Source organism: Scyliorhinus canicula, chromosome 19 (genome assembly GCF_902713615.1).
Source record: "Scyliorhinus canicula chromosome 19, sScyCan1.1, whole genome shotgun sequence".
Taxonomy (NCBI): Eukaryota; Metazoa; Chordata; class Chondrichthyes; order Carcharhiniformes; family Scyliorhinidae; genus Scyliorhinus; species Scyliorhinus canicula.
Window position 1 is genome coordinate 106,623,435 of NC_052164.1, and position 25,303 is coordinate 106,648,737.

Here is a 25,303-nt window from a genome sequence, read left to right on the forward strand (position 1 = left end):
CCCCAGCCAGCCACTATGCTGCCCCAGCCACTATGCTGCCCCAGCCACTATGCTGCTCCAGCCACTATGCTGCTCCAGCCACTATGCTGCTCCAGCCAGCCACCATGCTGCTCCACCCAGCCACTACTCTGCCCCAGCCAGCCACTATGCTGCCCCAGCCAGCCACTATGCTGCCCCAGCCACTATGCTGCTCCAGCCAGCCACTATGCTGCTCCAGCCACTATGCTGCTCCAGCTAGCCACTATGCTGCCCCAGCCACTATGCTGCCCCAGCCAGCCACTATGCTGCCCCAGCCACTATGCTGCCCCAGCCACTATGCTGCTCCAGCCACTATGCTGCCCCAGCCACTATGCTGCTCCAGCCACTATGCTGCCCCAGCCACCATGCTGCTCCAGCCACTATGCTGCCCCAGCCAGCCACTATGCTGCCCCAGCCACTATGCTGCCCCAGCCACTATGCTGCTCCAGCCACTATGCTGCCCCAGCCACTATGCTGCCCCAGCCAGCCACTATGCTGCTCCAGCAACTATGCTGCCCCAGCCACTATGCTGCTCCAGCCACTATGCTGCCCGAGCCAGCCACTATGCTGCCCCAGCCAGCCACTATGCTGCCCCAGCCAGCCACTATGCTGCCCCAGCCAGCCACTATGCTGCCCCAGCCAGCCACTATGCTGCTCCAGCCAGCCACTATGCTGCCCCAGCCAGCAACTATGCTGCCCCAGCCACTATGCTGCTCCAGCCACTATGCTGCCCCAGCCACTATGCTGCCCCAGCAACTATGCTGCCCCAGCCAGCCATTATGCTGCCCCAGCCAGCCACTATGCTGCTCCAGCCTGCCATTTCTGTGTCCAGAACCAGCACCCGCGGCAGCACTGCCCAGCCCGCAACGCGACCTGCAGCAGCTGCGGGCGGAAAGGCCACTACGCGAGAGTGTGCCTCGCAAAAAGGGCCCCAGCTTCCAACTCCCCAGCGGCACGAAGTAATCACTCCCCACACCCGCAGGCCCGCGGGGCCCGAAACGCTGCAGCCTATGCCCCGACCCCGCCCCCTCCCACCACGTGCGATCCGTGGGGGCCGCCATCTTGGCAAACCTCCACCACGTGGCCGCCATCTTGGACGCCATCTTCTTCGTCGCCCGTCACGTGCGATCCACGGGCCCGACCTGCATCTCCACGCTCGGACAACTCATCGGAAGAGTACGACCTCCTCGGGCGCTCGTCATGCAGCCCGCAACTCGTCGCAGTCACCCTGGATCAATCACGCCCGAAGCATCTGCGAAATTCGATGGCAGAGGGCCAAATCAACTGTTACTACACGCCATGCCTTTTCGACTCCGGGAGCACTGAGAGTTTCATACACCCAGACCTGGTAAGACGCTGTTCGCTCCCCGTTTTCCCCGTGTGGCAAACTATCTCGCTCGCTTCAGGCTCCCATTCTGTCCAGATCCAGGGGCGCACCGCCGCGACACTCACAATCCGAGGCGCTAGCTACTCAAAATTTCAACTCTACGTTTTGCCCGACCTCTGCGCGCCACTCTTATTAGGCCTAGACTTTCAGTGTAACCTTAAGAGTCTCACCCTCAGCTTCGGCGGGCCCCTGCCCCCACTCACTATCTGCAGCCTCGCTATGCTGCGAATCTCCCCCCCTCCTCTCTTCGCCAATCTCACAAAGGACTGTAAACCCGGAGCCACTCGTAGCAGGCGGTATGGCCTGCAGGATAGGGTATTTATCCGATCAGAGGTCCGAAGGCTTCTCAGTGAGGGGATTATAGAGGCCAGCAATAGTCCCTGGAGAGCTCAGGTGGTGGTCGTTAAGACCGGGGAAAAATTCCGCATGGTGGTCGACTATAGTCAGACCATAAATAGATTTACGCTCCTTGACGCGTATCCCCTCCCCAGGATTGCAGACATGGTAAATCAGATCGCCCAGTATCGGCTCCTTTCCACGGTGGATCTGAAGTCTGCATACCACCAGCTCCCAATCCGCCCGGAGGACCGCCACTACACGGCATTCGTGTCCGATGGCCGCCTCTTCCATTTCCTCCGGATCCCTTTCGGCGTCACTAATGGGGTTTCGGTGTTCCAACGAGCAATGGACCGAATGGTGGACCAGTACGGGCTGCGGGCCACGTTTCCGTACTTGGACAATGTCACCATCTGCGGCTATGACCAGCAGGACCACGACGCCAACCTCCATCGTTTTCTCCAGACGGCACAGAAATTAAACCTCACTTATAACAAGGAGAAATGCGTTTTCCGCACAACCAGACTAGCCATCCTCGGCTATGTCGTGGAAAACAGAGTCCTGGGCCCAGACCCGGACCGTATGCGCCCCCTCTTAGAACTCCCCCTCCCCCATTGCCGCAAGGCCCTCAAACGGTGCTTGGGCTTCTTCTCCTACTACGCCCAGTGGGTCCCTCAATATGCGGACAAAGCCCGCCCACTCTTTAAGGCCACACGATTTCCCCTGTCAGTTGAGGCACGCCAGGCCTTCAACTGCATCAAGGAGGACATCGCCAAAGCGGCCATGCGGGCGGTGGATGAATCCATCCCCTTTCAGGTTGAGAGCGATGCCTCAGAGGTAGCTCTAGCAGCCACTTTAAATCAGGCAGGGAGACCAGTCGCGTTTTTCTCCCGTACCCTCTCCGCTTCAGAACTCCGACACTCCTCAGTCGAGAAAGAAGCACAAGCCATTGTGGAGGCTATTCGTCACTGGAGGCACTACCTCGCAGGTAGGAGGTTCACCCCCATCACCGACCAACGATCGGTTGCCTTTATGTTTGATAACTCGCAAAGGGGCAAAATAAAAAATGATAAAATTCTTCGGTGGAGGATCGAACTCTCCGCCTATAGCTGCGATATTAAGTATCGACCCGGGAAGCTCAACGAGCCTCCGGATGCCCTATCCCGCGGGACATGCGCCAGCGCACAGATTAACCGACTTAAAGTCATCCACAACGACCTCTGCCACCCGAGCGTCACCCGACTCGCCCGCTACATCAGAGCCCGAAACCTGCCTTTCTCCAACGAGGAGGTAAAAGCGGTCACCAGGGACTGCCCGATCTGTGCGGAGTGCAAACCGCACAGAACCTGGTCAAGGCTTCTAGGCCCTTTGAACGCCTCGCGATTGATTTCAAAGGGCCACTCCCCTCAACTAACAAGAACGTTTACTTTCTAAACATCGTAGATGAGTTCTCCCATTTCCCATTTGCCATCCCGTGCCCCGACATGACCTCCCACACAGTCATTAGGGCCCTGCATAGCATCTTCACCCTGTTTGGTTTCCCCAGCTATGTGCACAGCGACCGGGGTTTGTCCTTCATGAGCGACGAGCTGCGTCAGTACCTGCTCGACAAGGGCATCGCCTCGAGCAGGACTACCAGCTACAACCCCAGGGGGAACGGGCAGGTGGAGAGGGAGAACGCGACGGTCTGGAAGACCGTCCTACTGACCCTCCGGTCTAGAAAGCTCCAAGTCTCCCAGTGGCAGGAAGTCCTCCCAGACGCGCTCCATGCTATTAGGTCCCTCTTATGCACAGCAACCAATCAGACCCCTCACGAGAGGCTCTTCATTTTTTCCAGGGGCACTACCACGGGGGTCTCACTTCTGGCATGACTGAGGACACCGGGCCCGGTACTCCTGAGGAAACATGTCAGGGCACACAAAACCGACCCCCTTGTTGAGAAGGTGCGCCTGCTCCACTCCAACCCCCAGTACTCCTTCGTCGAGTTCCCTGACGGCCGTCAGGACACGGTATCCCTCCGGGATCTGGCACCCGCCGGATCCAGCGCCCCCTCTACCCCCACAGAAGGACCCCTCACCCTACACCCCATGCTGCCGCCCCCTCGCGCTCCCGTGCCCACGAGCTCGCTCCATCAGTTCCGTGCACCCGCGCCGGCCAGCCCCCAGCGCCCCCAGTCCCCGGTCGAACCAGAAGAGTATGAAGCTCGGACACAACCCTCCCTGGAGTCCGTCATCGTACCCCAGCACACAACACCCATCCAGCCACCGCAAGTGGCTGCAACCCCGGTGCTCCGCAGATCACAGCGGACAGTTCGACCACTGGACAGACTGACGTTGTAGACCACCACCCCCGCCGGACTTGATTTTTTTGCAGGGGGTGAATGTGGTGAATGTAACTTAGTAATTCACACTGTATTTACCAATACCATTGTAAGCGCAGTAGCGTTATCCGACCACTAGTGGGAGTAGCTCTGGGAATGCGCAGGAGTTTGTACAGGGCAGGAAAATCGGTAGGCATTGAAAAATAAATAGGAATCGTGGCAACACATTCATTTTAACCGCCCGCACCCGACCCGCCAGTGACAGAGGGAGACCATCCCACCTCGCCAGATCAGCTTTCACTCTCCACACCTAATGATGTTGTACCTGCGAAGCCTTCCCCACTCCCGGGCAACCTGCACCCCCAAATACCTAAAGTGAGTCCCTGCCCTACGGAATGGCAGCCCCACCACCCCTGCCCCCACTCCCGGTTGAGACACCACGAAATACTCACTCTTGTCCAAGTTCAGCTTGTACCCAGAGAAAGATCCAAATACCTGCAGCAACTCCAATATTCCTCCTATCGACGCACTCGGCTCCAACACATACAGCAACAAGTCGTCGGCATACAAGGACACCCTTTGCTCTATCCCCCCCTCCTCACTATTCCTTTCCATACTTCCGAACTTCTTAATGAGATGGCCAATGGCTCAATCGCAAGCGCAAACAGCAGGCGGGACATAGGACATCTCTGCCTCGTCCCACGGTGGAGAGAGAAGTATCTCAAACTGATATTGTTCGTTCGGACACTCGCCTTCGGCTCCATCTCGGCGTCCAATGCCACCACCACCTCTGTTTCCTTCCCTTCCACCGGTGCCATAACGACGTTCAAGACCCTCCTAATATTCGAAAACAGCTGCCTCCCTTTCACGAACCCTGTCTGATCCTCACCTATCATCTTCAGGAGGCAACACTCCAGCCTACCCGCTAGTTCCTTCGGCAATACCTTTGCGTCCACATTAAGAAGTGAAATGGGCCTATACGACCCACATTCCGTCGGATCCTTATCCTTTTTAAGCAACAGTGAAATCGATGCCTGCCCCAAGGTTTGTGGCAGCACCCCCTTCCCTATCACCTCTTCAAACATCCCTACCATCAGGGGTGCCAACTTATCCTTAAATTTTTTATAATATTCCACCGGAAACCCATCCGGCCCTGCCACCTTCCTCGACTGCATCCTCCCAATCGCGTCTTTTATCTCCTGCTCCACTATCACCCCCTCTATTGTAGCCCTGTCCCCCTCCCCTAGCCTCGGGTACTCCAACCCATCCAGAAATTACTGCATCTCACGGTCTCCCCCGGGTGGCTCTGACCTGTGCAACCTCTCGTAAAATTCCTCAAAAACCTTGTTAATCAGCTCCGGAGCCACCACCAACTTCCCCGTCCTATCCCTCACCTGAAGAATTTCCCTTGCCGCTGCCTCCCTCCGGAGCTGACCTGCTAACATACTCCATGTCTCCATTCTCTCCTTGTCTCCATGCTCATAAACTGCATCCCTCGCTCGCCTCAGTTGATGCACCGCCTTCCTGGTAGATAGTCGGTCGAAGCTCGCCTGTAGTTCCTTCCTCTTTCCCAGCATCGCTGGGTCCCCATCCTCCGCATAGCTCCTATCTGCCTCCAACATCTCATCTATTACCCTCTGCCGCTCCAACCTCTCCTCTTTGTCCACCCTGGCCTTAAACAAAATCACCTCCCCCCTCACCACCGCCTTTAGAGCCTCCCAGGCGACCGCCTTCGACACCTCACCCGTACAGTTGAAACTTACATATTCCTTAATTACCTGTTCAATTTTTTCACAGAATATTTGGTTCCCCAAAAGCCCCACATCCAGTTTCCACCCCGGCCTCTGCACTACCCCCTTCTCCAGCACCATACCCACCCAGTGCGGAGCGTGATCTGACACAGCAATTGCAGAGTATTCCGACCCCTTGACTCCAGCCAGCAAAGCCTTTCCCACCACAAAAAAGTCAATCCGCGAGTATACCCTGTGGACTGCTGAGAAAAACGAGTACTCCCGTTCCCCTGGGTGCAGGAACCTCCAAGGGTCCACCCCTCCCATTTCCACCATTAGCCCAGCCAGCGCCTTCACCCCCCCCGATGGGACCAGCGAGCGCAGCCGTGATCTGTCCAACCGTGGCTCCTGCACCAGGTTCCAGTCCCCCCCCCCCCCACAATCAGCTCGTGTGTGTCCAAGTCAGGAATGGCTCCAAACACCTTCCTCGCAAATCCCGCATCGTCCCAGTTGGGACCGTATACACTTACCAGCGCCACTAATCTCCCGTCCAGCACCCCGGCCACAATCACATATCTACCCCCCTGATCTGCCACCACCTTCTCCATCTGGAACCGTACCCTTTTGCTGACCAACACTGCTACCCCTCGAGCCCTTCCATCAAATCCAGAGTGAAACACTTGGCTAACCCAACCCTTTTTAAGTCTCACCTGGTCCTTCACCCTCCAGTGAGTGTCCTGCAGCATTGCCACATCGGTTTTCAGGCTTTTAAGATGCGCAAGCACCCTTGACCTCTTGACTGGACCTCCTAGCCCTCTCACGTTCCACGTAACTATCCTTACTGGGGGTCTCTCACCCCCCCCCCCCCAACCTTTCTTATCCACCATCAACATACCGCCGGGCCCTGCCCCATAAGCCTGACCCGCCCCTGTCCATTGTTAACATCGAACCCCTTCCCCCCCTCCCAAAAACCCCCCCTACCTTTCCCCCAGAAACAACATCCCCCAGCATCCAACCCTTCCTCCCCCCCTCTCGCTCGCCTCGTAGGCCCATTGACGCCTGCTATCCAGGCTTCAATGTCCGCAGCCCTCCTCCCCTCTCACCTCCATTCACTAGCTGACTGACTTTAGCTAGCTAGTGCGGATGGCTCCCCCCACCCCCCCCCCCCCCCCCCCCCCCCCGGCCAAGACATATCATCCCCTTCCACCCAGTCCCAGAGCAAAAAAAACCAAACCCAACAATCCAACCCATACAATTCACTAACATAACATTTAACCATCGCAACACAGAGCGCCCATCAACCCACCCTTAACTTAAACTCTATAACAATACAAAGAGAAGTAAATTACAATACAAATCCGTAAAAAGAAAGTTATAACATTTATACATTTTCCGGCTGTTCAAACACAGTCCACAGTCTCTCTTCCAGCTCCACTCTTCATGTCTGTCCCAAGCCTTCTGCCTTCACGAACGCCTCAGCCGCCTCCGCTGTCTCAAAGTAAAAGTCTTTGCCGTTATACATTACCCTCAACCTCGCTGGGTACACCATACCAAACCGTACCCCCTTCTTGTACAACGTCGCCATCACTTGCCCAAACGCCGCTTGTCTTTTTGCCAACTCCACCATCAAGTCCTGGTAGATCCGGAACGTAATACCATCCCATAGTACCTCTCGCTTCTGCTTCGCCTAGTTTAACACCTTCTCCTTCATGCAGAACCTATGGAAGCAGATAATTACTGCTCTTAGCGACTCAGTCACTTTGGGCTTCGGCCCTAATGACCGATGGGCTCGGTCTAGCTCATAATGGGAGGGGCTCTCACCCTTCCCCATCAGCTCCGCCAACTGCTTAGCGAAGTATTGTGTTGGCCTTGGGCCCTCTGTCCCTTCGGGCAAGCCCACAATTCTCACATTATGCCGCCTTGAGCGATTTTCCAAATCTTCCAGCTTTGCTCGGAGACCTCTATTAATCTCCACAGCCCTCCGCAACTCATCTCCCATCGAGGTGACCTGGTCACTGTGTCGTGACATGGCTTCCTCCACTTCTTTCATCTTCTCGCCCTGCTCTCTCACCTCGGCCAATCCCTTTGCCACCGTCACCTTCAATGGGGCGATTATCGGGGCGATTGCCTCCTCCACCAGTGACTTCAATGCGGCTGCTGTTTCCTTTTTCCACCCTCCATGTGCCTCGCAAACTGTTTTTCCAGCTCCCCCGCCATCACCTCGGTCACCTTCTCCACCGTAAATAGTGCGGCCCCACTTTGCAGTTCGGCTTCCGCCATCCTATCACCACTTTTATTCGTCTTCTCCTTCAGCGGCGACCCCGCGTTTCCTCCTTTCTTCGACGCTGCTTTTCGCATCCTTTAGCAACTTATTGTTTTTCACTTTCTTTCTCTTCTCCTCTCTCTCCCTCCACCCTTCTGTCCTTCATCAATCTGAATTATTCTGTTTTTTAAAGACAAAGGGGAGGAAAAAAAAACTTTACCAAACTTCTTTAAATTTCTTTAAATCTTCCAGCTCTCCTCCTTTCCCCTCTGTACTCATCCCGAACTCCCCTGGGACCAGGTTCCAGCTTTCTTTCTTCCTCCTAGGTGGGAGACATCCGTTGTGGGACACCGCCCTTACATGGTGCCCTGGACTCGGGCCGGCCTCCTCGGCCTCCTCATAGCTCCGCTCCCGCTGCTCTGGCCCCGAAGCCGCGCTGGGCCCAGGACCTCAGCCCCTGCCGCCCCAACACCCGCGCGGGATTCTTCACCGGTTTTTAAACCGGCCCCGCTGGCTGCTCGCGACGGCCCCAAAGGCCGACGGCAGTCGGCGGGCGGGGGGGGGCGTCGAAACTCGGGGATTTTCCCGAAATCGCCGCTACTCGCGGCCACCAGCGGGAGCTCTTCGCTCTGCAGCCACCCTGCGCGCCCATCCCACCGGACGTTCCACTGGAGTCCATTTTTAAGGATTTCATAGCACAGTGTTTGGAAAGCAGTGGAGTAATCAGACAAAGTCAGCACGGATTTACGAAAGGAAAATCATGCTTGACAAATATACTAGAATTCTTTGAAGATGTAACCAGTAGAGTTGACCAGGGAGAACCGGTGGATGTGGTTTATTTAGACTTTCAGAAGGTTTTTGACAAGGTCTTACATTGCAGATTACTATGTAAAGTTAAAGCTCATGTGATTACGGGTAGTATCTTGAGATGGATAGAAAGCTGATTAGCAGACAGGAAGCAAAAAGTTGGAATAAATGGGACTTTTTCCAACTGGCAGGCAGTGACTAGTGGGGTACCGCAGGGATCTGTGCTGCGCCCCAACTGTTCACATTATATATTAATGATTTGGATGAGGCAACTAAATGTATTATCTCCAAATTTGTAGATGATACAAAGTTGGGTGGGAGGGTGAGCTGTGAGGAGGATGCAGAGATGCTTCAGTGGGATTTGGACAGGCTGAGTGAGTGGGCACATGCATAGCAGATGCAGTATAATGTGGATAAATGATAGATTATCCACTTCGGTAGCAGAAATAGGCAGGCAGATTATTATTTGAATGGCTGTAAATTGAGAGAGGCGGATACTCAGCGAGACCTTGGTGTCCTCGTGCATCACTCGCTGAAAATAAGTGCAAACGTATAGGAGGCAGTAAAGAAGGCAAATGGTATGTTGGCCTTCATAGCGAGGAGATTTGATTACAGGAATAGAGATGTTTTGCTGCAATGTATAGGGCACTGGTGAGGCCACACTGAGAGTACTGTGAGCAGTTTTGGTGTCCTTATCTGAGGAAGGATGTTCTTGCTATGGAGGGAGGGCAGCGAAGGTTTACCAGGCTGATTCCTGGGATGGCAGGACTGTCATATGAGGAGAGACTAAGTCGGTTAGGATTATATTCGTTGGAGTTTAGAAGAGTGAGAGGGGATCGCATAGAAACTTACAAAATTCTAACAGGATTAGACAGGGTAGATTCAGAAAGAATGTTCCCGATGGTGGGGGTGTCCAGAACTAGGGGTCATAGTTTGAGGATAAGGGGTAAACCTTTTGGAATTGAGGTGAGGAGAAATTTCTTCACCCAGAGAGCGGGGAATCTGTGGAATTCACTCCCACAGAAAGTAGTTGAGGCAAAAATGTTGTATAAGTTTTAGAAGGAATTAGATACAGCTCTTGGGGCTAAAGGGATGAAGGGATATGGGGGGAGGGCGGGATCAGGATATTGAACTTGATGATCAGACCTGATCACAATAATGGCCGAGCAGACTCAAAGGGCTGAATGGCCTCCTCCTGCTTCTATGTTTCTATGTATGTTTCTAACTATAGTTACTTGTTTAATTTACTTGTTTGCAAGAGTAAGAAGGCAGTGCAGGTGTCCCCTGCAGTCATCTCCCTGCAAAACAGATATACCGCTTTGGATACTGTTGGGGGAGATGGCTCACCAGGGGAAGGCAGCAGCAGCCAGGTTCATGGCACCGTGGCTGGCTCTGTTGCGCAGCAGGGCAGGAAGAAAAATGGCAGGGCTATAGTGATAGGGGACTCTATTGTAAGGGGAATAGATAGGCGGTTCTGTGCACGCAATCGAGACTCCAGGATGGTATGTTGCCTCCCTGGTGCAAGGGTCAAGGATGTCTCGGAGCGGCTGCAGGACATTCTGGGGGGGGAGGGTGAACAGCCAGCTGTCGTGGTGCACATAGGCACCAACGATATAGGTAAAAAACGGGATGAGGTCCTACAAGCGGAATTCAGGGAGTTAGGAGTTAAACTAAAAAGTAGGACCTCAAAGGTAGTAATCTCAGGATTGCTACCAGTGCCACGAGCTAGTCAGAGTAGGAATGTCAGGATAGATAGGATGAATGCGTGGCTCGAGAGATGGTGCAAGAGGGAGGGATTCCTGGGGCATTGGGACCGGTTCTGGGGGAGGTGAGACCAGTACAAATCGGACGGTCTGCACCTGGGCAGGACTGGAACCGATGTCCTAGGGGGGTGTTTTCTAGAGCTGTTGGGGAGGGTTTAAACTAATGTGGCAGGGGGATGGGAACCGATGCAGGAAGTTGGAAGGTAGTAAAACAGGGACAGAAGCAAAAGGAAGTAAGGGGAAAAGTGCAAGGCAGAGAAGACATAGTCAAAAATCTAAAAGGGCGACAGTACAAGGTACAGTGACTGAGGGGAGCTCAGTGAATAGGCCCAGTAATAACAAAAGGAATAAAACTGGAGATGTTAAGATTCAAAACAGAGGTAAAAAAACCAACATAAGTGTACTTTACCTGAATGCTCGTAGTATTCGGAATAAAGTAAATGAGTTGATGGCACAAATCATCGTAAATGACTATGATTTAGTGGCCATTACTGAAACATGGTTAAAGGATGGTCACGACTGGGAGTTAAATATCCGAGGGTATCAAACTATTCGGAAGGACAGAGTGGATGGTAAGGGAGGTGGTGTTGCTCTGTTATTTAAGGATGACATCCGGGCAATAGTAAGGGATGACATCGGTGCTATGGAGGATAAGGTTGAATCCATTTGGGTGGAAATCAGGAATGGTAAGGCGAAAAAGTCACTGATAGAAGTAGTCTATCGGCCACCAAATAGTAACGTTATGGTGGGGCAGGCAATAAACAAAGAAATAACTGATGCATGTAGAAATGGTACAGCAGTTATCATGGGGGATTTTAATCTACATGTCGATTGGTTTAACCAGGTCGGTCAGGGCAACCTTGAGGAGGAGTTTATAGAATGTATCCGCGATAGTTTCCTAGAATAGTATGTAATGGAACCTACGAGGGAACAAGCGGTCCTAGATCTTGTCCTGTGTAATGAGACAGGATTGATTAATGATTGCATAGTTTGGGATCCTCTCGGAAGGAGCGATCACAATATGGTGGAATTTAAAATACAGATGGAGGGTGAGAAAGTAAAATCAAATACTAGTGTTTTGTGTTTAAACAAAAGAGATTACAAGGGGATGAGAGAAGAACTAGCTAAGGTAGACTGGGAGCTAAGACTTTATGGTGGAACAGTTGAGGAGCAGTGGAGAACCTTCCAAGCAATTTTTCCAGTGCTCAGCAAAGGTTTATACCAACAAAAAGGAAGGACGGTAGAAAGAGGGAAAATCGACCGTGGATATCTAAGGAAATAGGAAGAGTATCAAATTGAAGGAAAAAGCATATAAAGTGGCAAAGATTGCTGGGAGATTAGAGGACTGGGAAATCTTTAGGGGGCAACAGAAAGCTACTAAAAAAGCTATAAAGAAGAGTAAGATAGAGTATGAGAGTAAACTTGCTCAGAATATAAAAACAGACAGTAAAAGTTTTTACAAATATATAAAACAAAAAAGAGTGGCTAAGGTAAATATTGGTCCTTTAAAGGATGAGAAGGGAGTTTTAATAATGGGAAATGAGGAAATGGCTGAGGAACTGAACAGGTGTTTTTGGGTCAGTCTTCACAGTGGAAGACACAAATAACATGCCAGCGACTGATAGAAATGAGGCTATGACAGGTGAGGACCTTGAGAGGATTGTTATCACTAAGGAGGGAGTGATGGGCAAGCTAATGGGGCTAAAGGTAGACAAGTCTCCTGGCCCTGATGGAATGCATCCCAGAGTGCTAAAAGAGATGGCTAGGGAAATTGCAGATGCACTAGTGATAATTTACCGAAATTCACTAGACTCTGGGGTGGTCCCGGTGGATTGGAAATTAGCAAACGTGACACCCCTGTTTAAAAAAGGAGGTAGGCAGAAAGCAGGAAATTATAGGCCAGTGAGCTTAACTTCGGTAGTAGGGAAGATGCTGGAATCTATCATCAAGGAAGAAATTGCGAGGCATCTGGATAGAAATTGTCCCATTGGGCAGACGCAGCATGGGTTCATAAAGGGCAGGTCATGCCTAACTAATTTAGTGGAATTTTTTGAGGACATTACCAGTGCAGTAGATAATGGGGAGCCGATGGATGTGGTATATCTGGATTTCCAGAAAGCCTTTGACAAGGTGCCACACAAAAAGTTGCTGCATAAGATAAAGATGCATGGCATTAAGGGTAAAGTAGTAGCATGGATAGAGGATTGGTTAATTAATAGAAAGCAAAGAGTGGGGATTAATGGGTGTTTCTCTGGTTGGCAATCAGTAGCTAGTGGTGTCCCTCAGGGATCCGTGTTGGGCCCACAATTGTTCACAATTTACATAGATGATTTGGAGTTGGGGACCAAGGGCAATGTGTCCAAGTTTGCAGATGACACTAAGATGAGTGGTAAAGCGAAAAGTGCAGAGGATACTGGAAGCCTGCAGAGGGATTTGGATAGGTTAAGTGAATGGGCTAGGGTCTGGCAGATGGAATACAATGTTGACAAATGTGAGGTTATCCATTTTGGTAGGAATAAAAGCAAATGGGATTATTATTTAAACGATAAAATATTAAAGCATGCCGCTGTGCAGAGAGACTTGGGTGTGCTAGTGCATGAGTCACAGAAGGTTGGTTTACAGGTGCAACAGGTGATTAAGAAGGCAAATGGAATTTTGTCCTTCATTGCTAGAGGGATGGAGTTTAAGACTAGGGAGGTTATGTTGCAATTGTATAAGGTGTTAGTGAGGCCACACCTGGAGTATTGTGTTCAGTTTTGGTCTCCTTACTTGAGAAAGGACGTACTGGCACTGGAGGGTGTGCAGAGGAGATTCACTAGGTTAATCCCAGAGCTGAAGGGGTTGGATTATGAGGAGAGGTTGAGTAGACTGGAACTGTACTCATTGGAATTTAGAAGGATGAGGGGGGATCTTATAGAAACATTTAAAATTATGAAGGGAATAGATAGGATAGATGCGGGCAGGTTGTTTCCACTGGCGGGTGAAAGCAGAACTAGGGGACATAGCCTCAAAATAAGGGGAAGTAGATTTAGGACTGAGTTTTGGAGGAACTTCTTCACCCAAAGGGTTGTGAATCTATGGAATTCCTTGCCCAGTGTAGCAGTTGAGGCTCCTTCATTACATGTTTTTAAGGTAAAGATAGATAGTTTTTTGAAGAATAAAGGGTTTAAGGGTTATGGTGTTCGGGCCGGAAAGTGGAGCTGAGTCCACAAAAGATCAGCCATGATCTAATTGAATGGCGGAGCAGGCTCGAGGGGCCAGATGGCCTACTCCTGCTCCTAGTTCTTATGTTCTTATGTTCTTATGTTCTTAATTGCCATTTCCTTGTTTTCCGTTGCCAATTCTCCCATTTCAGACTGTAACAGACGCACATTTGGTATATATGGATCAATTTCTGATCAGGACAACAGTCAGGCCACTCATCATTAAGAGGTTTACATGAGCAGGTCAGATTAAATTCCTTGAAAATTTCTCCTCCCAACTGTATCGAATGTTATCCTCACAGCGCCAGGGTCCCAGGTTCAATTCCCAGTTTGAATCACTGTCTGTGCAGAGTCAGCATGTTCTCCCCGTGTGTGCGTGGGTTTCCTCCAGACGCTCCAGTTTCCTCCCACAAGTTCCGAAAGACGTACTGTTAGGTAATTTGGACATTCTAAATGATCCATCTAGTACCCGAACAGGCAATGTTAATGTCGCCACAATAAAGATTATTAAATTAAATTAAATTAGTCTATGAAAATTAGTAGTTTTCTAATATCTGATTATTCCCTGTGATCAGAGAAATAACACTTTGGACTTGTTTAAAATTAGGGATGCTATATCAGCATCCAAGTGGTTTAATCTTGAGTCTGTTATGGGCCAGTGTTTAGAGAACCCCAAAGTGTATCATGGAGTTCACCTGACCCACAACCTTTAATAGATTGTGGTATGGGGAGCACACGGCCCACTCTATAGGTGTGGTAGAGCAGAAATGGAAAAGTATTTTTTAAAGCAAAACAATGTTTATTCTATGAACTCAAGTTAACCTTTTTAAAACATACAGTGACCATCTTAGCAACCATCAATTCAAATACAACCCCTAAAGAATACAACACTAAGTAATCCTTAATAACTTCCCAAACAACATCCAGAAGACTTACAAAAAAACATAACCTTTATCAGAAGCACATCAGGTTAAAGTCACTACTGAAAACATTTATAATTCTGAATTCACCAAATGATCAAGAGACACTCTTTTCATGGCAGAGAGATCAACAGTACATCTGCTCTGTCTGGCTTCAGCTCCAACATTGAAAACAAAACCAAAACGACACAGACACACCCAAGCTTTTCTCAAAATGAAACTAAAAAGCAGAACCAGAGCTCAGCTCCACCCACACTCTGACATCACTGCAGTAACATGAGCAGCCAAATATTTCTTAAAGCGACATTCTCATGACAAGTCCGAAGCACAGAGTGACTCTGCCGCCATTGTGCTGTCCATTTGCTGACATCATTATTTATAGTTCAGAAAACTTCACTGATGCGTATCTTGGATTTTTTCTTCATAGACTCAACATAGCATCAAACCTGTATCAAACACTATTCATCATCTACAGAACTGCTTCTAAATTTAACAACAAACGACGATGATGATGATGTTGCCAGATCTGCTTTGGATGTTGATGTTTTTGGCCGCCTCCATCCTACACCATATCTTCCTCCCTCTTCTTTCTCGTGTCTTCCTCCACTCCCCAAGCATTCTTCACACCCGATCCCCACATTCTCAATTCCTTCCCTACTCCCCACCACCTCCCTTACCTTTACCCTCCTTCATGTTCTTTCCCTCCTTCTCCTTTTCTACCTGCCCTCTCCCTCCTTCTCTTCTTCCCCTTCTCCTCCTGTTGTTCTCTACTTTCTCTGTCCTTGCCTTCCTCCTTTTCCTCATTCACTCCTTCCTCCCATATTCCCTTTTCCCACCTTCCCACTATCAGGTAAATAATATTTACTATCAGTTTCTTTAAATACTTTACCAGACATGTGAAGATGTAGTTATAGTCAGCAGATGTCATTCCTAACAGCACGGCCTGGAAAACAAGTTATTATAAACATTGATCACTTTTTTGTTTTAAAAAAATTGCAAGCTCTCTTTTAAAAGTTAAAATCATGGCAGACAGTAACTCACCTCCTGACCCCCCCCCCCCCCCCCCCCCCCCCACCCCCCAAGCAAAGCCTGTCCACCATCTACAAGGCACAAGTCAGGAGTGTAATGGAATACTCTCCACTTGATGAGTGCAGCTCTAACAAGAAGCTCAACACCGTCCAGGACAAAGCAGCCCTGTTTGATTGATCCCCCTTCCACAAACATTCAAACCCTCCACCACCAACATACAGTGGCAGCCGTGTGTACCATCGACAAGATGCACTGCAGGAACTCACCAAGGTTCCTTGGACAGCTCCTTCCAAACCCACGACTGCTACCATTTAGAAGGACAAGAGCAGCAGATACCTGGGAACCCCACCACCTGGAAAGTTCCCCTCCAAGTCACTCACCACCCTGACTGGGAAATATATCAGCCGTTCCTTCACTGTCGCTGGGGCAAAATCCTGGAACTCCTTCCCTAACAGCACTGTGGGTGTGCCTACACCACATGGACTGCAGCGGTTCAAGGAGGCAGCTCACCACCAACTTCTAAAGGGTAATTAGGGATGGGCAATAAATGCTGGCCTAGTCAGCAATGCCCACACCCCATGAATGAGTAAAAAGAATTCTCTCCTCTCTGCCTTCTCCTCTTTCTTTCCGATGTGATCTTCAGATCTCTGGCAGCAATGGTTATGGCCTCATGGTGGCGATATTGTAGAGGCCGCAGCGAATCATCATGATGTTGCGAGATAGGTTCCCGCGTGTCCTGAAGGGATCCTGAGCAGTCACGGCCCTGTAAGCTCTGAAGGAGTCATAAAGACTCAAAACATTAACTCTGTTTCTCTCTCCATTGTTGCTGCCAGATGTGCTGTGTTTTTCCAGCATTTTCTGTTTTAATACTATGGAAGCATTGTTTTAGCAAATTCATGCTTTGCTGAAAGATATTCCTGCAGACTGCATGGCTTTCGTTTTCCACCTGTTGCCCTTGCATGGTGGAAGGGAGGGTGGCATCAGATGCGCATCTCCTGGTTCTTCTTGGAAGCCTCAAGGTAGTGGGAATAGCAGAGTGCTTCAGGGTGAAGGTATCTTGGGGAGTGACCATTCACCAATATGATGATTTTTCTATCATTGCACACTAACTGCACATTGATGGAATGGTACCAATTGCAGTATTTCCATTGACACGAGGGACCTCAGAGCCACTTGCTCCTGGATCATTGGGAATCTTGCTATCCCAAAAATCTGTGTCCTTCATCCTGTTTGTGCATGCTTAAAGGTAACAATAGAATAATCTCTCCTTCCAAAAATGACTGTCATCATCTCTGCATTGCAGTGAAGGACAATATCCAGGAAGATGTTCAACAGGTTGCCTGCCCTCTCAGTCTGCAATGAGCAAGTTGAATTGAAGCTTACAGTAATGACAATCTGCACGGTGCCTGACTCCCTTTAAATAGCGATAGCAAGGTGATCCCTTGTGCAACTGAATGCTCAGAGTAATCAGCGCATGATTTGAACTAAACCTTGTGCAGTCGGAGTTCTGAAAACCTGTGATTAATTAGCTGGAATGGCTGATTGAAGTCACTATCGATCCTCTCCTCACACCTTTGAAATATGCAGAGCACACCTGAGCTGGGACTCTTTGCAGTACATACCAGTACACCCTTCCCAGTACATCCCAGTACACCCTTCCCAGTACATCCCAGTACACCCTTCCCAGAACGTCCTTCCCAGTACACCCTTCCCAGTACGTCCCCAGTACATACCAGTACACCCTTCCCAGTACATCCCAGTACACCCTTCCCAGTACATCCCCAGTACATCCCAGTACACCCTTCCCAGTACATCCCAGTACACCCTTCCCAGTACATCCTCAGTACACCCCAGTACACCCTTCCCAGTACATCCCCAGTACACCCTTGCCAGTACATCCCAGTACACCCTTCCCAGTACATCCCAGTACACCCTTCCCAGTACGTCCCCAGTACACCCTTCCCAGTCGACTCATCCCAGTACATCCCAGTACACCCTTCCCAGTACATCCTAGTACATCCCCAGTACATCTCGGTAGCAGGGCAGCATGGTAGCATTGTGAATAGCACAATGGCTTCACAGCTCCAGGGTCCCAGGTTCGATTCCCGGCTTGGGTCACTGTCTGTGCGGAGTCTGCACATCCTCCCTGTGTGTGCGTGGGTTTCCTCCGGGTGCTCCGGTTTCCTCCCACAGTCCAAAGATGTGCAGGTTAGGTGGATTGGCCATGATAAATTGCCCTTAGTGTCCAAAATTGCCCTTGGTGTTGGGAAGGGGGGGGGGGGGGGTTATTGGGATAGGATGGAGGTGTTGACCTTGGGTAGGGTGCTCTTTCCAAGAGCCGGTGCAGACTCGATGGGCCGAATGGCCTCCTTCTGCACTGTAAATTCTATGATCTCAATATATCCCCAGTACGTCCCAGTGCATCGTTCCCAGTACATCCCCAGTACATCCCCAGTACATCCCAGTGCACCCCTATTAGAACATAGAACAGTACAGCACAGAACAGGCCCTTCGGCCCTCAATGTTGTGCCGAGCCATGATCACCCTACTCAAACCCACGTATCCACCCTATACCCGTAACCCAACAACCCCCCCCTTAACCTTACTTTTATTAGGACACTACGGGCAATTTAGCATGGCCAATTCACCTAACCCGCACATCTTTGGACTGTGGGAGGAAACCGGAGCACCCGGAGGAAACCCACGCACACACAGGGGGAGGACGTGCAGACTCCACACAGACAGTGACCCAGCCGGGAATCGAACCTGGGATCCTGGAGCTGTGAAGCATTTATGCTAACCACCATGCTACCCTGCTGCCCCAAAGTACATCCCAGTACATTCCCAGTGCATCCCAGTACGTCCCAGCGCATCCTTCCCAGTACATCCCAGTACATCCCAGTACACCCTTCCCAGTACATCCTAGTACATCCCCAGTACATCTCGGTAGCAGGGCAGCATGGTAGCATTGTGAATAGCACAATGGCTTCACAGCTCCAGGGTCCCAGGTTCGATTCCCGGCTTGGGTCACTGTCTGTGCGGAGTCTGCACATCCTCCCTGTGTGTGCGTGGGTTTCCTCCGGGTGCTCCGGTTTCCTCCCACAGTCCAAAGATGTGCAGGTTAGGTGGATTGGCCATGATAAATTGCCCTTAGTGTCCAAAATTGCCCTTGGTGTTGGGAAGGGGGGGGGGGGGGTTATTGGGATAGGATGGAGGTGTTGACCTTGGGTAGGGTGCTCTTTCCAAGAGCCGGTGCAGACTCGATGGGCCGAATGGCCTCCTTCTGCACTGTAAATTCTATGATCTCAATATATCCCCAGTACGTCCCAGTGCATCGTTCCCAGTACATCCCCAGTACATCCCCAGTACATCCCAGTGCACCCCTATTAGAACATAGAACAGTACAGCACAGAACAGGCCCTTCGGCCCTCAATGTTGTGCCGAGCCATGATCACCCTACTCAAACCCACGTATCCACCCTATACCCGTAACCCAACAACCCCCCCCTTAACCTTACTTTTATTAGGACACTACGGGCAATTTAGCATGGCCAATTCACCTAACCCGCACATCTTTGGACTGTGGGAGGAAACCGGAGCACCCGGAGGAAACCCACGCACACACAGGGGGAGGACGTGCAGACTCCACACAGACAGTGACCCAGCCGGGAATCGAACCTGGGATCCTGGAGCTGTGAAGCATTTATGCTAACCACCATGCTACCGTGCTGCCCCAAAGTACATCCCAGTACATTCCCAGTGCATCCCAGTACGTCCCAGCGCATCCTTCCCAGTACATCCCCAGTGCATCTTTCCCAGTACATCCCCAGTATGTCCCAGTGCACCCTTACCAGTGCCTCCCAGTATATCTCAGTATGTGCCAGTACATTCTTCCCAGTACATCCCAGTACATCCCCAGTACAACCCAGTGCATCTTTCCCAGTACATCCCCAGTACGTCCCAATGGATCCATCCCAGTACATCCCCAGTACATCTTTCCCAGTACATCCCCAGTACGTCCCAATGGATCCATCCCAGTACATCCCCAGTACATCTTTCCCAGTACATCCCCAGTACGTCCCAATGGATCCATCCCAGTACATCCCCAGTACGTCCCAATGGATCCATCCCAGTACATCCCCAGTACGTCCCAATGGATCCATCCCAGTACATCCCCAGTACATCTTTCCCAGTACATCCCCAGTACGTCCCAGTGCATCCTTCCCAGTATGGTCATCTTTTTGTACTTCGGCTCCATAGCTGCAGCTCCAATTCACCTCGGGACGGAGGGGCAGCTGGTTCGAGTCCTGGCTGCCCCTGCATCATCCGGCTCTGCCGCCCTGGCGGCTCCATGAAACTGCCTCAAGGTGTCAATGCCCTCAGCAATGCACCTCAGTGACTGGGACAAGCTCTGCAGCGCCTCAGCAATGCCCACCTGAGAGCAGGACATGTCCCGCAGAACCTCATCAAGGTCGGCCTGGTACTGGGTGACATCTCCCAGCGAGGTGGACATTCTGCCGAGACCTTCAGCCATGGCCATCACCGACTGCACAACGCCTTGGACACCTTCACTCATGGTGCCGACGTCGTGCACCAGGCTGTCCACTGCGGTCACCACCCTAGCAGTGTTAGCCTTGGTGTCACGCATTGCCGGCGACATCTCCTCCACCCATAGCCTCTGGGACTGCACCAATCAACTATAGGACCTACTGGAGTGATGCTGATACCCCCCCTCTGAATGTCCCAGCCGCTCCCTATCGTCTCCATCAGCTCCAGGTAACCCTGTACTAGAGGCTCAGCATCAGGCTGGGACCCAGCTGGGTCCTGGGATCCAGCAGCCCTCCGACTGCTCTCAGAGGAACAGAACATCCCTCATGGCCTCCACCTCATCGAGGAGCCTCCCCAGGTCTGCATCCCGAAACGTGGGGCCGGTCTTTCATAGAATTTACAGTGCAGAAGGAGGCCATCCGGCCCATCGAGTCTGCACCAGCTCTTGGAAAGAGCACCCTACCCAAGGTTAACACCTCCACCCTAGCCCCAGAACCCAGTAATCGCACCCAACACTAAGGGCAATTTTGGACACTAAGGGCAATTTATCACGGCCAATCCACCTAAACTGCATATCTTTGGACTGTGGGAGGAAACCGGAGCACCCGGAGGAAACCCACGTACACACGGGGAGGATGTGCAGACTCCGCACAGACAGTGACCCAAGCCGGAATCGAACCTGGGATTCTGGAGCTGTGAAGCAATTGTGCTATCCACTATGCTACTGTGCTGCCCTTCGGCGCCATGGCTGCGAGCTCCAGTGGGGCCTCGTTAAGTGGTCCAATTAAAGTTGAATAGCGTTGCCGGCCTCGCTGGGCCAAGCGGCAGGAAGCTTGCGGCAGTTCCCGCTCCCTACCACACTGATAAATCTTTCCGGAGAATTGCGCCCAGTGTGAGTAATCCTGCAGTTTTGTGCTCTGGAGAGGAGACAGTAAGCAAACTAAGCTGCTCAATTAGAGTCATGAGGCTATTTATCTGGGCCTTTCATTAATTGTCAAGGTTCTTGTTGGACAGAGTTAAGTAACTTTAAGATTAAACATACCTGGTGAAGGATGGATTGTGACACTGAAGTGCTGCCATCAATAATAATTGTTGCAATTTTGTCATCTCGAATTTCCTTCAGGAGGGGTGTTGAGTCCTGACTTTGATCCAACATTCGGACTGACAAGGTGTCCTTGGAAATGAGAAACTGCCGTAAAAGCTTCTCCAAATTCAAAAGGCCTACAGCAAAATTAGGGAGTGAGATATTTTTTCAGAATTAATCAACATACACAGCTACAACTAAAATATATCAGGAACCTCTTTCTGAGATTCTTCGAAAGAAGTGTTATCTGCAAGGTTTTAGTAAAATATAAACCCTAAATGGTAAAGCTATCCTGTATAAAACGTTGGTTGGGCCACACTAGAATATTACATCACTTTCTGGTCACCAGACTTTAGGAAGAATGTCAGGTTCGTTGAGAGGAAGCAGAGGAGATTAACCAGAATAGTTCCCAGGGGGAGGGATTGGAACTGTATTGTATGTTGTAGACAGTACACACGGTTGCCACTGTGTGTCGGTGATGGAGTGAATGAACGTTTGTGGAAGGGGTGCCAATCAAACGGACTGGTCTGTACTGAGTGATGTTGAATGTCTTGAGTGTTGTTGGAGCTGCACTCAGCTCGACAAGTTGAGAGTATTCCTTCCCAACACGGGAGATGCTACCCAAGACATGGTGACAAACGAGGAAACTGCCAGGTTTGTGGTGCTGCGAGTTGGCTTGACTACACAGGAGAAGATGAAGGGAAGAGAAAGAGTAATAGGTAATTAGTTAATTATGGGAACAGGGGTGGCACGGTGGCACAGTGGGTTAGCACTGCTGCCTCACGGCGCCGAGGTCCCAGGTTCGATCCCGGCTCTGGGTCACTGTCCATGTGGAGTTTGCACATTCTCCCAGTGTCTGCGTGGGTTTCGCCCCCACAACTCAAAGATGAGCAGGGTAGGTGGATTGGCCACGCTAAATTGCCCCTTAATTGGAAAAAATGAATTGGGTACTCTAAATTTTTTTTTTTTAAAGTTATGGGAACAGATGGGATTGAGAGGCTGGGAGATCTGTTTATTGATGGGAGCTTTCCTTGTTTGGGGGATCTGGAGGAGGAGTTTAAATTGCCGAGCAGAATGGGTTTCGCTGTCTACAGGTGAGAGACTTTGTACAAAGGCAGGTTTAGACTTTTCCTCTTCTACCGCCACAGGGGATACATGATAAGGTAGTTTCTAGACCGGGGGTGGAGGAGGGGAAAATCTATAAAGAGCTCATAGAGTGGGAGGGAACCCAGATAGGGGAGCTAAAGCGCAAATGGGAAAATGAGCTGGGTAAGGAGTTAGAGGCAGGTCTCTGGAGGATGCCCTGAGTAGAGTCAACACGTCCTCCTCATGTGCCAGGCTCAGCCTGATACAATTCAAGGTGGTTCACCAGGCACACATGATGGTGGCCCGGATGGACAGGTTTTTTGGGGTGGAGGACAGGTGTGTGGGAGGGCCCGCAAATCATGTCGACATGTTCTGGGCGTATCCGAAGCTTAGGGGATGTCCACGGTGCTAAAAACAAGGGTAGCACCGAGTCCAGAGGTGGCGATTTTCGGAGTATCGGAAATTCCGGGAGTCCAGGGAGCGAGAGAGGCTGACGTTTTGGCCTTTGCCTCCTTGGTAGCCCGGAGACGGATCTTACTGGCGTGGAGGGACTCGAAGCCCCAAAATCAGGAGTTTGTGTAAGTGACATGGCCGGGTTTCTCAGACTTGAGAAAATTAAGTTCACCCTGAGAGGGTCAACGTTAGGGTTCGTCCGGAGGTGGCAGCCGTTTATTGACTTCTTCTGGGAAAACTAAACTGTCAGCGGATTCAATAAGGGGGGGGGGGGGGGGGGGGGGGGGGGCGGGGGTAGGGAATGTGGTGGGGGGGGGAGAGTAGGGGGAGTTAGTTTTGTTTAGGTTAGGCGGGATCAGCAAGAGGAGGTGGAGGGACTGGGGAATTGTGCATAAGCCATGTTGGCTGGGTAGGGTTGTTGGTTGGGGGGGGGTGTTATCTACTGAACTATGTTTACATCTCTATTTGTATTTTTTGTTGTTACAAAATCATAAATGCCTTAATAAAATGTTTTTTTTAAATAAGTTATGGGAACAGATAGACAAAGGAGCATAAAACCAATAACTGCTCTATCAATCTACTCTTCATCATCAACAAAGTGGTGGAAAGAGTCATTAACAGCGCTATCAAGTGGCACTTACTCAGCAATAACCTGCTCACTGACGCTCAGTTTGGGTTCCGCCCAGGGTCACTCAGCTCCTGACCTCATTACAGCCTTGGTTCAAACATGGACAAAAGAGCTGGGCGGCAATGTTCCATTTGGGAGACTGTGGGCTGGATTCTCCGATTTTGCGGCCAGCGTGGGAACCGTGGTGTTTTACGACAGGAAAAACGACGGAACAGCTGCACCGATTCAGCTGCTTTAAACGGGCCGAGCAGCATCACGACAATTAACACAATCAATTCCATGGAAAACAGTGCCGGATTTGCCGGTTCCGCCATTGGCGCACATGAGGCTCACAAGCCACAGCCGCACTTAAACAGTCTTTCCCACCCCCACCCACACACACTATCCCAGCCAACAAGATGTCTGGAAGGAGATCAGCTTCACGGTTCAGGGAAGCTGAGCTGGAGAATTGTGGTTTGGCGTTGGTGTCAGAACCTATTCTCTGTCCAATCATATTTCCCGATTTCGGCTTCAGCCAATGGAAAATCCCGCCCATGGTCTTTTTGACAGAAACTTCATTCATTTCTGCTTCATTAATATTTGTTCAGTGGGCCAGTAAACCCATAGATAACAGACAGGAGCTGCGCCTGCAAATGCAGAAGTCACTGTGCCTGCAGGAACAGAGATTGGAGCTAGAAAGGCTTCCTATAAAATTAAATGCTGGCTGTGATAATTATTAATTTAAGGCCTGAGAACATTCTAACATAACATGAAGGACAAAAGAATCAACAGCGGAGTTTCACTCCTGCAAGGGAATAGGACTTTCACAATAGATATCAGCAGAAGGAATAATCAATCACGGGCTGCAGGTGCTAGAAGGGGGGGCAGAATTACAGATGCTCATTATATTCTAGCCCCTCTCTTATAAATGATACAAGGATGCAATGACTCTAACCCTGTAGCAAAACACAAGGGTACAGAATAGTGGGAGGAGTAAGGAGATATGGGCTGGATTCTCCGCTGGCCGGATGCTCCGTTTTGCCGGCAGCCCGGGGGTTTCCCGATGGCGAGGGGCTGCCCCACAATGGGAAACCCCATTGACCAGCTGGCAAAACGGAGCATCCTGCCGGTGTGCTGAACCAGAAATCTGGCACGGCGGGACGGAGATAACAGCCCGTGGCACAAAGTGGCTAAGAGTGGATATAGGCCGGGATGCTCCACCCCCCCCCCCCACCACATATCTGCCCCGACCCGCCAGCGGGATTCTCCGTTTCGGTCAATGGGGTTTCCCAGTGTGGGGCAGCCCCACGCCGTCGGGAAACCCCCAGGCTGCCGGCAAAACGGAGAATCCCGCCGGCGGAGAATTCCGGCCATAACCTCTGTTCCACTCTTGTAAGCCCAGATGAGTTTTGTTGACTTCTGAGTGAAGGATCAACAAAAGTTTCTCTTTCGTACTAAGATCCTCAATAAAGCTTTGAACTTGTCTACTTTTTTGGTTCTAACACTACCATCTATAATTATAATGAATGTGGGAATGGGCCGGATTCTCAGATACGTAATCGGCAATCGGGCGGAGAATCACTTTTTATGGTGGAATTGGGAGCGGTGCCTGTTTTCAGATGCTCTGCCCCCTCCAAAGGCACGTGGTGCCCGCCGTCATCTAGGCACACGGTGCCCGCCGTCATCTAGGCACACGGTGCCCGCCGTCATCTAGGCACACGGTGCCCGCCGTCATCTAGGCACACGGTGC

The 25,303-nt window shown here is 50.8% G+C and overlaps 1 protein-coding gene across 1 annotated transcript in view; it reads right to left on the reverse strand.

The window, feature by feature from the left end:
* grik4 (glutamate receptor, ionotropic, kainate 4) overlaps nt 1-25,303 on the reverse strand; it is a 229,077-nt gene that overhangs the window by 160,003 nt on the left and 43,771 nt on the right. The window contains exons 7-8 of the mRNA XM_038778816.1: nt 21,366-21,544; nt 15,637-15,690 (exon numbers count right to left, since the gene is read on the reverse strand). Of these exons, the coding sequence (XP_038634744.1) occupies nt 15,637-15,690; nt 21,366-21,544 (233 nt within the window). The remainder of the gene's footprint in view (nt 1-15,636; nt 15,691-21,365; nt 21,545-25,303) is intronic.